The 16,256-nt window shown below is 44.6% G+C and overlaps 1 protein-coding gene across 1 annotated transcript in view; it reads left to right on the top strand.

Annotated features, from left to right (window-relative positions):
- Positions 1-16,256, top strand: part of USP12 (ubiquitin specific peptidase 12) — a 96,157-nt gene that overhangs the window by 63,372 nt on the left and 16,529 nt on the right. The window contains exons 4-5 of the mRNA XM_056561798.1: positions 6,513-6,742; positions 10,355-10,431. Of these exons, the coding sequence (XP_056417773.1) occupies positions 6,513-6,742; positions 10,355-10,431 (307 nt within the window). The remainder of the gene's footprint in view (positions 1-6,512; positions 6,743-10,354; positions 10,432-16,256) is intronic.

The following is a 16,256-nucleotide window of genomic DNA, read 5'->3' as shown; positions in this document are numbered from 1 at the left end:
TATAGTGAAGCACATGAAAAGCATGCTTCTTCAAGGTCACTTAACGTGTTCGTTTTGCGGTTATGTGAGGCACTGCATGCATCGGTCTTTATTCTTACAGTAGAGAAGTCATTAATTATAACTTTTCTCTATCGGCTCCATTGGGGGACACAGACCGTGGGTGTATGCTGCTGTCTCTAGGAGGTGTGACACTATGGTAATAAAAAAAGTCGGCTCCTCCCAGCAGGATATACCCGCCTTCAGGCCCTGAGCTAATCAGTTTAACCCCTTAAGGACCAAGGACGTACCGGTACGTCCTTGGTCCTGCTCTCCTGATATAACTCGGGGTTACACAGTAACCCCGCGTCATATCACGGCGGGCCCCGCGTCATAGGGAGGTGGGAACAAAGGGAAATGATGTGGCACAAGGGGTAATAATGCATGGGGGAATAAGGTGGCACAGGGTATAAAGGGGGGATGAAATGTTATTAGGGGGGGATAGGGGAAGATTAAACGGCACTGTGAGATTGTACTGTAATATTGCTTTTTATTGTGTGTTATAGATAATTACACTCTGGAGTGAGTACAGGACAGTATTCCATCATTTAGGAAGTAGGAGCCTTTTTCCCAATAGGGGACGTCTCTCACTAGTGGACACTTATTTATTCCCCGTGAATGTCCGCTTTTGGGAGATTCTACTGTAACTTGTATATGGTATTTCTCAGCAGATTTATTGGAGGGTACAAATTATTTATGGAGGGCACAGGCTTTTAATCTTTAATAATCTAAAGGCTGTCCGGGCATGCTGGGAGTTGTAGTTTGGCAATAACTGGAGGCACCCTGGTTGGGAAACAATATTCTAGTGAGACATGGGGGCTAGAACAGTAGGACCCCCAGTGATCAGCGAGTTATCACTAGTCATCTAGTGGAGAGGGTTAACTTTTAATCGTGGGATAACCCTTTTATAGGGAACACGTCACCTATTTTATGCTGCCCAAACCACAGGCTGCATGGAACAAGTGACTGGAGTGGGGTCCCATGAACACAATGATTTACTAAAATCATAGTTTAAAAAAGCAGCAGGGACCCGGGGAACTAGTCAGTGGGGCAGTTCCTGGCAGCTTCTTGCCAGTCCTCTCCCTACTCTGATAGGGCTCCAGGTTAGAGAGCAGTCATGTGACCTGCATCTCATTTGACTATTGGCGTTTTTTTTAAACTAATTTTTTAATCAAAAATCTGATTTCCTAAATGACCAAGCGTATTAGAGTAAAGCATAGTGTCCTGGCTCCCTGCACCTGTTTCTTGTTGCCCATGGAATGGGCACCATAACAGGCGACATGTTCCCTTTAAATGGCTTTAATCCAAAAACTTGATTGGCCTACAGGTATTTCTCCTGATTCCACCATAAACCTTTTCAGCCAAAGGGTGCGTTCACACTGAGGAATAGGAGAGGAATTCTGGCATAAAAATGTTGCTGGTCTACAACCAATTGGAATTTCCCTTTCATATTTTTTTTTTTTGTGCGAAATTTCCGCGCAAATTCCGTGCAAATGCTTTCAAGAGGAAATTTTTTTCCACTGACTTCAATGGACTTTCGTATTCCCCAAGAAGAATGAACATGTTCCTTCTTCTAGCGGAACGGAATTCCGCGAGCGAAATTTACGCAGTGTGAACAGTGCAGAGTAAAATAAATTGACGTCAATGGCAAAGCAGATGTTAATTATTTCTAAGCGGAGAATTCGAGTGTGAACGCACCCTAAGGCTGTCCGGGCATGCTGGGCATTATAGTTTTGCAACAGCTGGTGACACACTGTTTGGAAAACACCTGGTATATAGGGAAAGCTAACACAGGGAGAACATACAAACTCCTTGCAGATGTTGTCTTTGGTGGTCCAGTTATATAAGTGCTTCTCAACCAGGGTGCCTCCAGGTGTTGCAAAACTACAACTCCCAGCATGCCTGGACAGCCGAAGGCTGTCCAGGCATGCTGGGATTTGTAGTTTTGCAACATCTGGAGGCACCCTGGTTGGGAAACACTGAGTTATATCTTTGGCTTGCAGTTTTTTGACCTTCTCTTAAAGGGGTTCTCCGGTGGAAAACTTTTTTTTTTTTTTTTATGAACTGTTGTCAGAAAGTTAAACAGTTTTGTAAATGACTTCTATTAAAAAAATCTTTATCCTTCCAGTACTTATAGCAGTTGTATGCTACAGAGGAAATTCTTTGCTTTTTGAATTTCTTTTTTGTCTTGTCCACAGTGCTCTCTGCTGACACCTCTGTCCATTTCAGGAACTGTCCAGAGTAGCATAGGTTTGCTATGGGGATTTTCTCCTGCTCTGGACAGTTCCGGATACGGGCATCAGGTGTCAGCAGAGAGCACTGTGGACAAGACAAAAAAGAAATTCAAAAAGAAAACAATTTCCTCTGTAGCATACAGCTGCTAATAAGTACTGGAGATTTTTTTTTATAGAAATAATTTACAAATCTGGTTAACTTTCTGGCACCAGTTGATAAAAAGTTTTCCACCGGAGAATCCCTTTAACTTTCTTCATAATCCTGTTTTCAGTGGGCAGATGAGACTGTAATACTTTCCCCTGTGCCTTCTCATACTGCAGGTGTGAGCGGAATTTATATAGTTTTTTTTGCTGAACCTACAACTGTGTGATGATTATCGCTGTATTCGTAGCTTGCAGTGCATTTGTGCACATCTATTCACCTCCACAGAGGGTCAACGCGCATTAGTCCCCGTCATAGAAGATTCTCTCTGCTGAGGACAGAATGCCATTGAATTATGGTTTAAAACGGAGTATAGTGTCAATTCTGTGGTTAGTAAGAGTTCATACTCAGGTGAAGTACTGGTAGTACCCATTTAGGGCACATGACTTAGTTACAGTGTCAGGTCTTCCTTTTCTATCAGCTCTTTCTTCATTGAGATCACGTTACATTATACAGTGGTCCCTCACCATACGATGGTAATCCGTTCCAAACGAACCATCGTTAGTTGAAACCATCGTATGTTGAGGGATCCGTGCAATGTAAAGTATAGGACAGTGGTCTACAACCTGCGGACCTCCAGATGTTGCAAAACTACAACACCCAGCATGCCCGGACAGCCAACGGCTGTCCGGGCATGCTGGGAGTTGTAGTTTTGCAACATCTGGAGGTCCGCAGGTTGAAGACCACTGGTTTAGGAGGTTATACAGTACTCACCTGTCCCCGCTGCCCTAGATGTCGCCCTCCATCGCTGTCGCCGCGTCCCTGGACCATCTCTGTTGCGTCTCTTCATCGCCGTCATCACGTCGCTGCACACGCCGCTCCTATTGGATGACGTGAAGGCGTGCGTGATGACGACGATGGAGAGTGCCGGCGATGCAGGTGATCCCGAAGAGGAAGGTCCGGAGCGCCGGTACAGGTGAGTGACCCCCACCGGCGCACACGGGGCACCTTAAACAGCTATCCGGCGGCAGGTGAAGCAGTCTGCGCTGCCGGATAGCAGTCTACACGATGGCCCCGACATAAAAAAGCATCGTATGTTGATGCTGCCTTCAGCATGCGATGGCCTCTGAGAAGCCATCGCATGTTGAAATTATCATAGGTCGGGGCCGTCGTAGGTCGGGGGGGTCACTGTAAACACAGTCTGGCCGCTTTATTATGTACACCTGCTTGATTGCTTGTTAACACTAATGGCTAATCGGCCAAGCACATGGCAGCAACTCAATGCATTTATGGTGGGGGTATACAAAAAAAGAAAACGCAGAGATGGCGCCTAATAGTGCCGTTACCTTTGTATAGAAGGGGGTAGAAAAAATAATTTAAATGATGCTCACCTTTTGGAGCTGGATGTGAGCACCGCTGCCAGGCTGTTAGGATACAGGCTGGAGGGATCTGATGAAGAGAGGAATCCCCTCTAGAAACACGTTGTCCTGCGCATCTTGAATCTGTGTAACCTATATTGCCCGTGTATACTACTGTACATTGGAAAAATAAAAAGTTTCCACAGAATTCCTGCCGGAATTGTCTTTTTCATCCAGGAGAAGCGCCGCACGCAAGTCGGATTTTGGTCCGTCCCTTTCCACGGACACTCGCAACCCACTTCCAGACTCAATGCATTTAGGCATGTAGACGTGGTCAAGAGAACTTGCTGAAGTTCAGACAGCGCTTTAGACGAAAGGGTATTTAAAGGGGTACTCCGGTGGAAAATAATTTATTTTAAATCAACTGGTGCCAGAAAGTTAAACATATTTGTAAATTACTTCTATCAAAATATCTTAATCCTTCCAGTACTTATCAGCTGCTGTATACTACAGAGAAAGTTATTTTCTTTAATTTCTTTTCGGTCTGTCCACAGTGCTCTCTGCTGACACCTCTGTCCGTGTCAGGAACTGTCCAGAGCAGAATAGATTTGCTATGGGGATTTGCTCTTGGCATTGACAGAGGTGTCAGCAGAGAGCACTATGAACAGACAGAAAAATTAAAAAAGAAATGAACTTCCTCTGTAGTATACAGCAGCTGATAAGTGCTGGAAGGATTAAGATTGTTTAATAGAATTTATTTACAAATCTTTGTAACTTTCTGGCATCCGTTGATTTAAAATTATTTTCCACCGGTGTACCCCTTTAAGTTGACTATAATTAAAGTGTTGTTACCAGGCAAAATGGATCCATGCTTTCATGTTGTTTAAGCCAAATTCTGACCCAGCATCTGAATATGACAGCTGGAATCGAGACTCATCCGACAAGGCAAGGTTCTTTCGGTCTTCTATTGTCCAATTTTGGTGACCTTGTGCAAATTGTAGCCTCAGTTTCCACTTCTTAGCTGACAGGAGTGGCATCCGCTGTAGTCTTCTGCTGTTGTAGCCCATCTGCTTCAAAGTTCAATGTGTTGTGCGTTCAGAGATGGTATACTGCATACATTGGTACCTAGTAACAAGTTTTTATTTGTGTTACTGTTGCATTTCTATCATCACAAACCAGTCTGCCCATTCTCCTCTGATCATTCTCCTCTTATCCCCACAACAGCCGCTATCTTCTTTTTTGTACTATTCTCTGAGATGGTTAGAGATGATTGTGTGTGAAAATCCCAGTAGATCAGCAGTTTTTGGGGGGTTCTAAGACCAGCCCGTCTGACACAACAACAACCATGCCATGTTCAGCATCGCTTAAAGGGGTACTCCGCTGGAAAACTTTATTTTTTATTTATTTTTTTAAATCAACTGGTGCCAGAAAGTTTAAATTACTTCTATTTAAAAATCTTAATCCTTCCAGTACTTATCAGCTGCTGTATGTTCCACAGGAAGTTCTTTTCTTTTTGAATTTCCTTTCTGTCTTGTCCACAGTGCTCTCTGCTGACACCTCTGTCTGTGTCATTAACTGTGCAGAGTAGTATAGGTTCGCTATGGGGATTTGCTCCTACCCTGGATAGTTCCTGACATGGACAGAGGTGTCAGCAGAGAGCACAGTGGTTAGACTGGAAAGAGATTCAAAAAGAAAAGTACTTCCTCTGTAGTATACAGCAGCTGATAAGTACTGGAAGGATTTAGATTTTTAAAGGGGTATTCCAGGCAAAACCTTTTTTTATATACATCAACTGGCTCCGGAAAGTTAAACAGATTTGTAAATGACTTCTATTAAAAAATCTTAATCCTTCCAATAGTTATTAGCTTCTGAAGTTTTCTGTCTAACTGCTCAATGATGATGTTACGTCCCGGTAGCTGTGCATGATGGGAGAATATCCCCATAGGAACTGCACAGCTCCCGGGACGTGAGTCATCAGAAAGCAGTTAGACAGAAAACAGCAACTCAACTTCAGACGCTAATAACTATTGGAAGGATTAAGATTTTTTAATAGAAGTAATTTACAAATCTGTTTAACTTTCCGGAGCCTTTTGATATATATATATATATAAAAAAAATTTGGCCTGGAATACCCCTTTAAATAGAAGTAATTTACAAATCTTTTTAACTATCTGGCACCAGTTGATTAAAAAAAAAATAATAATAATAATAATAAAAAAAAAAAAATTATATATATATTCCACCGAAGTACCCCTTTAAATCCCCTTTCTTCTCCATTCTGATGCTCAGTTTGAACTTCAACAAGTTGTCTTGACCATGTGTACCTGCCTAAATGCATTGAGTTGCTAACTTGTGATTGGCAAGTGAACAGGTGTGCCTAATAAAGTGGCTATTAGGTGAATAGGCTACGGTCAGACAGACAGACCATTGAGTTTGTAGGGTGAAATAAACAAAATGGATCAACGTGGATCAGTAAAATGTATTTTAAAGGATCCTGGAAAATCGTGTTTTCTAAGCAGCGTGTCTCCAGCTGTTGCAAAACTACAACTCCCAGCATGCCCGGACAGCCGAAGGCTGTCCGGGCATGGTGGGAGTTGTAGTTTTGCAACAGCTGGAGACACGCTGCTTGGAAAAAAACTGCTGTAAAAGCTGAATCCTTGATGCCACAAGCTCTAGAAGTGTCTCTTATATAAGTACTTTTGACATTTAAGTAAATTTTCACATTTTTTTTTTCTTTTCCAGAACTTTTCGACAACTACATGCAACAGGACGCTCACGAGTTCCTGAACTACCTGCTCAACACGATAGCCGATATACTACAAGAAGAGCGAAAGCAGGAGAAACAAAATGGCCGCATGCCCAACGGAAACATTGACAACGAGAACAATAACAGCACACCGGACCCCACCTGGGTACACGAGATCTTTCAGGGAACGTTAACTAATGAAACCAGATGTCTTACGTGTGAGACGGTGAGGCCTTATCTTACTTTGGATTCTTTTATTTTTTTTCTATTTGTGTTTCTTATATGATAAACTCTATAGGGGGAAGATTTATCAAAACCTGTGCAGAGGAAAAGTTGCTGAGTTGCCCATAGCAACCAATCAGATCGCTTCTTTCATTTTTAACAAGGCCTCTGCAAAACGAAAGAAGCGATCTGATTGGTTGCTATGGGCAACTGGGCAACTTTTCCTCTGGACAGGCTGTGATAAATCTCCCCCTATAACTAAATACAAGATAAATAAATAAATAGATAATAATAGATAAATACTAGATACTAGGTTTTCAAGATTGCCTTTATTTCCATAACTGTGTTGCCCTATTCCTCGGTTGTTCCTAATAAATATTTGAGTAAATTGACAACTAGGCGTTACCGTTCCCCCTGTCAAACAGGGGGGACAGTCTGGTACTGCCAGTCCTGACAGGACCATAACAAACTGCATGTAGACAAACTCCTCTTTTTAAAGCACATTTGTCAATTTATTCACTATTTTGTAGAAGAAATAGGAAAACCATAAATAAAGGGGCACCCCAAAATTTATAAACGTATTCCCTATCCAAAGGGTAGGGGATAAGTGTCTGATTGCAGCGGATGTATCCGACCTCTTGGATCCCCACAATCTCCAGAATGGGACCCCAAATGTCCCCACCACCTGGAGTGCGGTGTCAGCACATTTTCTGTGCATACTCTATGGGAGCGCGGGAGATATCAGAATACAGCACTTGTTACCATAGAGAATGCATGGAGGGAATGCCAAGCCCCTGCTCCATGCAGCAGGGAGATAGGGGGGTCCCAGAGATCGGAACCCCCGCAATCAGACACTTATCCACAGGATAGAGGAATACGTTTTTTAAATGCTGGAGTACCTCTTGAAGCCTTATTCACCGTTTCACTTGATTTTTAGTGATTTTTCACAAAAAAATGTAGTGACTGAAATGGGCTGCGACATTTGGATCGGTTGTCAGCGTTTGGGTGTAAAGGATAATATTTTTATTTGCTGTTGGCGAACAGAGAAAAAGCTAAAACAAAGTATAAAAGTAATCTGCAAAACCTTTTTATTGGACAATCTTGTACAGTGGTCCCTCAACATACGATGGTAATTCGTTCCAAACGACCCATCGTTTGTCGAATCAATCGTATGTTGACCGATCCGTGCAATGTAAAAAGTGCATTTAATACTCACCTGTCCCCGCCGCTCCGGACCGCGTCCTCACTGCTCCCGATGCTTTCCCGCTGCTCCAGCATCGTCTTCGGGATCCTCCGGCTTCTTCCGCATCTTCCCCAGGGTCCGGGCCTCGCTTTCTGGTGACGTTATTACGCTGCCGGAAAGCGAGGCCCGGACCCTGGACGAGATGCAAAAGACGCAGGATGATCCCGAAGTTGACCCGGAGCAGCGGGAATAGGTAAGTGAACCTGTCCGGGATGCTTAAAGAGGTATTCCAGGCCAAAACTTTTTTTATATATCAACTGGCTCTGGAAAGTTAAACAGATTTGTAAATTACTTTGATTAAAAAATCTTAATCCTTCCAATAGTTATTAGCTTCTGGAGTTGAGTTGTTGTTTTCTGTCTAACTGCTCTCTGATGACTCACGTCCCGGGAGCTGTGCAGTTCCTATGGGGATATTTTCCCATCATGCACAGCTCCCGGGTCTTGACATCATCAATGAGCAGTTAGACAGAAAACTTCAGAAGCTAATAACTATTGGAAGGATTAAGATTTTTTAATAGAAGTAATTTATAAATCTGTTTAACTTTCCAGAGCCAGTTGATATATAAAAAAAAGTTTTTGCCTGAAATACCCCTTTAAACTGCTATCCGACAGCAGCTTAAGCATTTTGCGCTGTCGGATAGCAGTTAATGCGATGGCCCCGACATATAAAAGCATCGTTGATGTTGATTTGATCATATGTCGGGGCCATCGCATGTCGGTGGGGGTAACTGTATATACCTTTTATGATCTTTGTGATTTATGATTAAAGGGGTAGTCCAGTGGTGAAAAACTTACCCCCTATCCTAAGGATAGGGGATAAGTTTGAGATCGCGGGGGGTCCGACCGCTGGGGCCCCCTGCGATCTCTCTGTACGGGGCCCCGGCTCTCCGCCGAGATAGCGGGTGTCGACCCCCGCACGAGGCGGCGGCCGACACGCCCCCTCAATACATCTCTATGGCAGAGCCGGAGATTGCCGAAGGCAGCGCTTCGGCTCTGCCATAGAGTTGTATTGAGGGGGCGTGTCGGCCGCCGCCTCGTGCGGAGGTCGACACGCCCCCTTCCAGCGGGCTGTCGGGGCTCCGTACAGGAGATCGCGGGGGGCCCCAGGGGTCGGACCCCCCGCGATCTGCAACTTATCCCCTATCCTTAGGATAGGGGATAAGTTGCTCACCACTGAATCACCACTGGACTACTCCTTTAAGACTTATTTTATTGAGAATTTTATCCTCTTAAAATAAAAAATTTTAAATAAAATAAATCTTGTGTTTTACCATTGTGTGTTTTCGGCAGATTTGTTTTGGCAGGACTGACCTTTCGTAGAGTCTTGTTAGTCAGAATTAATAGCTTACAATTTCCTGGCTAGAATGTTACTCCCATTTCAAATACTGGCAATATTTTCACAATCATGCAACCATGTGGAATATAAATCCATTACACACATTGGTCACACCATCTGGACTGAGGCCGTATTTATTCTGGTCTAAACTGGGTATATTGGTTGAACGTCATCGATTTAGATCAACACAGCTTCACTTTACTATTGTATATTGTCATTATGATAGAGTTTCTTTAACTTTTTAAGGTTAAGCATGAGACCCCCCCCCCCAAAAAAAAAAAAAAAATTATTAGAGCCTCTCTTCCAGCTTAGCCCATTTCAGATAAAGGTGAAAGTTAAGACCCCATTCCGCCCACTCTCACTGAAAACGTAAGAAATAGAGCCTCTTATCATGTTTAATTTGGCAGCTTTAGCCCATTTCAGATAGAGCTGTAATACCTGCAACAGCCGCAAGAGTGGCACTGTTTATGGACAACATGCAGACCCCTTTTTTTTTTTTTATCTGAAACTAACCGTCTGAAGAGAGATGGCACTGTTTATGGACAACATGCAGACCCCCTTTTTTTTTTTATCTGAAACTAACCGTCTGAAGAGAGACATTCATATATTTTGCTGAGAAGAAAAACTAATACTTACTTACCCCAGTCCCGTGCAGCTGCTGTTGCTGCTGTTTTCATCCTCAATCGCCCCTGCCTGCCAATCTCTTCTCCTGCCAATCTCTTCTCTTTTAATATCAATAATAAAAATATTAATTATTAAAAAAATACCAAATATAAATATGTATGTGTGTAATATATATATATATATATATATATAAATATACATATATATATATATATATATATATATATATATATATATATAATATCCAAAAACACATTTATTTTCTATAATATTTGTGTTTATTTGTTTATATTTTATTGTTTAGAAACTGGGAAACCCATTTCTATTAGGATTGTCTGAATGGGTTGTAGAGCAGCTGTATCATGACATTTAAGCTTCTCGTTTGTCTAATTCTTGTTTTTTGTCTTCTGCAGATAAGCAGTAAAGATGAAGATTTTTTGGATCTTTCTGTAGACGTTGAACAAAATACATCGATCACACACTGTTTAAGGTAATTGTCACGCCGTTCAGGATCCATTGTTCATCATAAGGTTTTGCTGCCGCAGTAAGGGTGCGTTTACACGGGCGGATTACCTGCGGAATTTCTGAAGCGTATTTGCTGCGGAAAATCCGCTGCGGATTTTGCTACCATTGATTTCAATGGGTCAGCGTAAAATCTGCAATAGATAATGATTTGCAGATTTTCCTTCGGACGCATTAAAGCCAATGGTAGCAAAATCCACTGCGGATTTTCCTGCAGCAAATACGCTGCAAAAATTCCGCAGGTAATCCATGTAAACGTACCCTAAGACTGTAATCGGCATGTTATCCCTCTTATCTTCACTTGATTATAGCAGACCCCTGATCTATGCTGAACACCATTGCTTTTTTAAATCTAATGCAGTGTTTCTGAACCAGGGTGCCTCCAGCTGTTGCAAACCTACAACTCCTAGCATGCCCGGACAGCCGAAGGCTGTCCGGGCATGCTGGGATTTGCAGTTTTGCAACAGCTGGAGACACACTGGTTCAGAAACACTGATCTCTCTCTCCTTTTTTTGCTGTAGAAGTCTTTACATGCACTGCACGTACCCAAGATCAGTGACATCCAAGTCTATTAAGTAGCACAGACTAATTTTTGTGAATAAGTACACGGCTCTTCTTATCCCGTACCGATCCAGCAGTAAAGCATGAGTTTTCCAGCATTTCTTTCTGGATCAGTATTACACAAGGAATATTGAGGGGCATTTACTAATCTTTTACTATGTAGTCTGGTTTTTACCCTGTTTTTTTCTACTTCATTTTTGACTATGTGCGACAAATTTACTAAATTGTTGCACGGCATTAATAAATTTGGCGCACATAGGCAAAAGTGGGAAATTTACTTCATGTAGTAGAAAAAAATAGTCTGTCCCTTTTTCCTGCTGTCTGAATAGGTTTGGCTGCTGGTTTCCTTCTGGATCTTTTGTTTTTGAGTTTTTTTTAGCTTTTTCACCACATCTAAATAATTCAATAACTACAGTGGTCCCTCAAGTTACAATATTAATTGGTTCCAGGAAAACCATTGTAAGTTGAAACCATTGTATGTTGAGACCATTACTCTATGGAAACGTGGTAATTGGTTCTAAAGGCACCAAAATGTCATCCAAAATAGGAAAAAGTGACAAAGAAAAATAAGTAGATAACTAATATAGATAAAGCAAATCCTTACATATAAAAGTAATAAAGATCTGCTGGGAGCTGTAATCACTGTCTATGTCAGTGTTTCCCAAGCAGGGAGCCTCCAGCTGTTGCAAAACTATAACTCCCAGCATGCCTGGACAGCCAAAGGCTGTCCGGGCATGCTGGGAGTTGTAGTTTTGCAAAAGATGGGGCCACCCTGCTTGGCAAACACTGGTCTATGTAGAGGACAGGAGCTTCTTCAGGGGTCCTGTACAGTACAGGCAATGTCCCAAACAAGTAATGGAGTCGCCCTCACCTGGTGTCCAAAAGAGCAGCTAACCCTGATACAGGTAAAGTGTACAGAACATGTAATACCAGACACCAGTCAGTGCATACACTTCAGTAATACAGGGGTTTTACCAGTGAATGCCCATTTTGATTGGTTGGTTCTTCCAGCCATTGACACGTTTTACAGATCTGGACTGTCTGTAGCATTGTATGTTGAGTCTGGTTTCAACTTACGATGGTCCAGAAAAGACCATTGTATGTTGAAACTATTGTATGTTGAGGCCATTGTAAGTTGAGGAATCACTGTAAATTGTAGTCATGGCTCAGAAGTGGTAAACGGCGTTTAGTGTGTGTGTGTGTTTATTACATTTTTTTAACACAGTTTTTTTCTCCCTAAATGTACTTACACTTTTTTTTTTTTTTTGTTACTTCTTCTACAGATCTGTGTATCCTGTGGACTCCTTCGGATTCGGTGGACTACTTCGATGACCAGCGTTTTTCTTTGCTTGATGTTAATAAAATGGTTAACGAGGGCTTGTGGGGGAGTGTTTTTTGTAATAAATTTTTTTTAAAACCTGTTGTGTTTTATTTTTATTTTACTTTTCTTGACAGGCTTAGTAGTGGAAGCTGTCTTATAGACTGAGTCCATTACTAAGCCGGGCTTAGCGTTAGCCACAAAAACAGCTAGCGCTAACCCCCAATTATTACCCCGGTACCCAACACCACAGGGGTGCCGGGAAGAGCCGGTACCAACAGGCCCGGAGCGTCAAAAATGGCGCTCCTGGGCCTAGGCGGTAACAGGCTGGCGTTATTTAGGTTGGGGAGGGCCAGTAACAATGGTCCTCGCCCACCCTGGTAACGTCAGGCTGTTACTGTTTGGTTGGTATTTGGTTGAGAATAAAAATAGGGGGACCCTATGCGTTTTTTAAATATATTTAATTATTTATTTTAAAAAAAAAACGCATAGGGTCCCCCCTATTTTCATTCTCAGCCAAATACCAACCAAACAGTAACAGCCTGACGTTCCCAGGGTGGGCGAGGACCATTGTTACTGGCCCTCCCCAGCCTAAATAACGCCAGCCTGTTACCGCCTAGGCCCAGGAGCGCCATTTTTGACGCTCCAGGCCTGTTGGTACCGGCTCTTCCCGGCACCCCTGTGGCGTTGGGTACCGGGGTAATAATAGGGGGTTAGCGCTAGCTGTTTTTGTGGCTAGCGCTAAGCCCAGGTTAGTAATGGACTCTGTCTATAAGACAGCTTCCACTACTAAGCCTGTCTAGTAAAGTAAGAAAAAAACAACAGGTTTTAAAAAATTTTTATTACAAAAAACACTCCCCCACAAGCCCTCGTTAACCATTTTATTAAAATCAAACAAAGAAAAACGCTGGTCATCGAAGTAGTCCACCGAATCCAAAGGAGTCCACAGGATAAACGGATCTGAAATGAGAAGAAAACAAAAAAAATGGGTTAGTACATTTATTATCACCTGCTCACACATCTCCCGCCCCGCATGACTACAACTGCCAGCATGCCCTTACAGTAAGGACATGCTGGGAGTTGTAGTTGTGTGGTGCAGGAGATGTGTGGGCAAGTGACAAGCTTGTCCCCTGCCCCCAGCTGCAGGACTACAACTCCCAGCATGCCCTTACAGTAAGGTGGGGCGGAGGCCGGGCACAGTGTTTCCCAACCTGGGACTTGTAGTTTTGCAACATCTGGAGGCACCCTGGTTGGGAAACACTGTTTTAGGCCAGTGTTTCCCAACCAGGGTGCCTCCAGATGTTGCAAAACTACAAGCCCCAGCATGCCTGGACAGTCAAAGGCTGTCTAGGCATGCTGGGAGTTGTAGTTTTGCAACATCTGGAGGCAACGTGGCTGGGGAACACTGGCCTAAAACAGTGTTTCCCAACCAAGGTGCCTCCAGATGTTGCAAAACTACAAGTCCCAGCATGCCTGGACAGTCAAAGGCTGTCTAGGCATGCTGGGAGTTGTAGTTTTGCAACATCTGGAGGCAACCTGGCTGGGAAACACTGGCCTAAAACAGTGTTTCCCAACCAGGGTGCCTCCAGATGTTGCAAAACTACAAGCCCCAGCATGCCTGGACAGTCAAAGGCTGTCCAGGCATGCTGGGAGTTGTAGTCTTGCAGCATCTGGAGGCACCCTGGTTGGGAAACACTGGCCTAAAACAGTGTTTCCCAACCAGGGTGACTGTTTTAGGCCAGTGTTTCCCAACTGTTTTAGGCCAGTGTTTCCCAACCAGGGTGCCTCCAGCTGTTGCTAAACTACAACTCCCAGCATGCCTGGACAGCCAAAGGCTGTCCAGGCATGCTGGGAGTTGTAGTCTTGCAACAACTGGAGGCACCCTGGTTGGGAAGCCTGCGCAACTTACCGGCTTCCGTAGGATCCAGCGCTGCACGACACTGCCGCGCGACGATCTCCGACAGCGATCGTCGCTGGAGCCTCGGAAGGGTAAGTGAACTTCTTCGCCGGTCCCCTTCAGCTGTTTAGTTTTGCAACAGCTGGAGGACTACAGTTTACAGACCACAAACCAGTGGTCTGCAAACTGTGGCCCTCCAGCTGTTGCAAAACTACAACTCCCAGCATGCCTGGACAGCCAATGGCTGTCCAGGCATGCTGGGAGTTGTAGTCTTGCAACATCTGGAGGCACCCTGGTTGGGAAACACTGTTTTAGGCCAGTGTTTCCCAACAAGGGTGCCTCCAGCTGTTGCAAAACTACAACTCCCAGCATGCCCGGACAGCCAAAGGGTGTCCAGGCATGCTGGGAGTTGTAGTCTTGCAACATCTGGAGGCACCCTGGTTGGGAAACACTGTTTTAGGCCAGTGTTTCCCAACAAGGGTGCCTCCAGCTGTTGCAAAACTACAACTCCCAGCATGCCCGGACAGCCAAAGGGTGTCCAGGCATGCTGGGAGTTGTAGTCTTGCACCCTGGTTGGGAAGCTTGCGCAACTTACCGGCTTCCGTAGGATCCAGCGCTGCACGACACTGCCGCGCGACGATCTCCGTCAGCGATCGTCGCTGGAGCCTCGGAAGGGTAAGTGAACTTCTTCGCCGGTCCCCTTCAGCTGTTTAGTTTTGCAACAGCTGGAGGACTACAGTTTACAGACCACACACCAGTGGTCTGCAAACTGTGGCCCTCCAGCTGTTGCAAAACTACAACACCCAGCATGCCCTGACAGCCAAAGCCTATGGCTCTCAGGGCAGGAGCCCGGGCTGACATTACAGTGCAGCCGCCCGGGCTCCTCATACGGTCTCCCCGCTACCCCCCTTGTCTCCCGCCCGCGCTCCTCATACGGTCTCCCCGCTACCCCCCTTGTCTCCCGCCCGGGCTCCTCATACGGTCTCCCCGCTACCCCCCTTGTCTCCCGCCCGGGCTCCTCATACGGTCTCCCCGCTACCCCCTTGTCTCCCGCCCGGGCTCCTCATACGGCCTCCCCGCTACCCCCCCCCCCCCCTGCTCCCCTTGTCTCCCGCCCGCGCCGCTCAGCTCCCGCTGCTACAAGACTACAACTCCCAGCGTGTCCTCACTGTAAGGCCATGCTGGGACTTGTAGTCTTGCAACAGCAGACAGATGGGAGTTGTGTGGCGCTGGCAGGTGAGAGGGGGGGGGGGGGGGATATAAATCACTGCAGTGTCCCGGTAGCGCAGTGAGGGTAGCGGGGAGAAAGTATGTCGGAGCCCGGGCGGCGGTAGCTTTTCCTGCTCCATGTTGGAGCTGGAGTAAATTTAGTCAATTTTTATGGCCGTTGCGACAGTTTATTGCGCAACTGCGACTGTCTCAGTTAATAAATTCCTGACCACTGCAAGTCAAAACTGAAAACTTGCGTAAATTAAGCGGGAAATTTTTTTTTTACTTTCTAGCTCTTGCTAGGGAAAGTCGCACAATTTATAGGGTAGGCGCAATTGCGACAATTTTGCGCCAAAAATAGTCAGAAAAAAATGACTAAACCCCTTAGTAAATGCCCCCCATTCTGATTATCTGTCTAGGTAGGCACTTTCATAGGAAAGCTGTTAGGCTAGGTTCACACTAACATAATACAGACACATTTTTGCACCCGTATTATGACCACAAGTCTCAGCCTGACCGTGGGTCTGATGACTCACAGATGTCAGATGTCATTTCATGTAGCTTGCTGCCATAACACAGAAATAAGCCCTATATTTTGGTGTAAACCTAGACTGAAAGCCCCCATACACACTAGTAGCAGGCAAAAGCGAAGGAAATTGACATTTTTAAAAGCGCCAGACCCCATTAGATAGTCAGTCCGACAATTGTAGACCAAATATATAAAAATAGCATTTATTCGAAGCACATATTTACGCGTTTCCAGCCTGCAATAGGCCCTTCGTCAGGACAAGGTGCTGATCAGCACCTT

This window comes from Hyla sarda, chromosome 2 (assembly GCF_029499605.1).
Source record: "Hyla sarda isolate aHylSar1 chromosome 2, aHylSar1.hap1, whole genome shotgun sequence".
Taxonomy (NCBI): domain Eukaryota; kingdom Metazoa; phylum Chordata; class Amphibia; order Anura; family Hylidae; genus Hyla; species Hyla sarda.
This window is presented reverse-complemented; position numbering and strand designations above follow the sequence as displayed.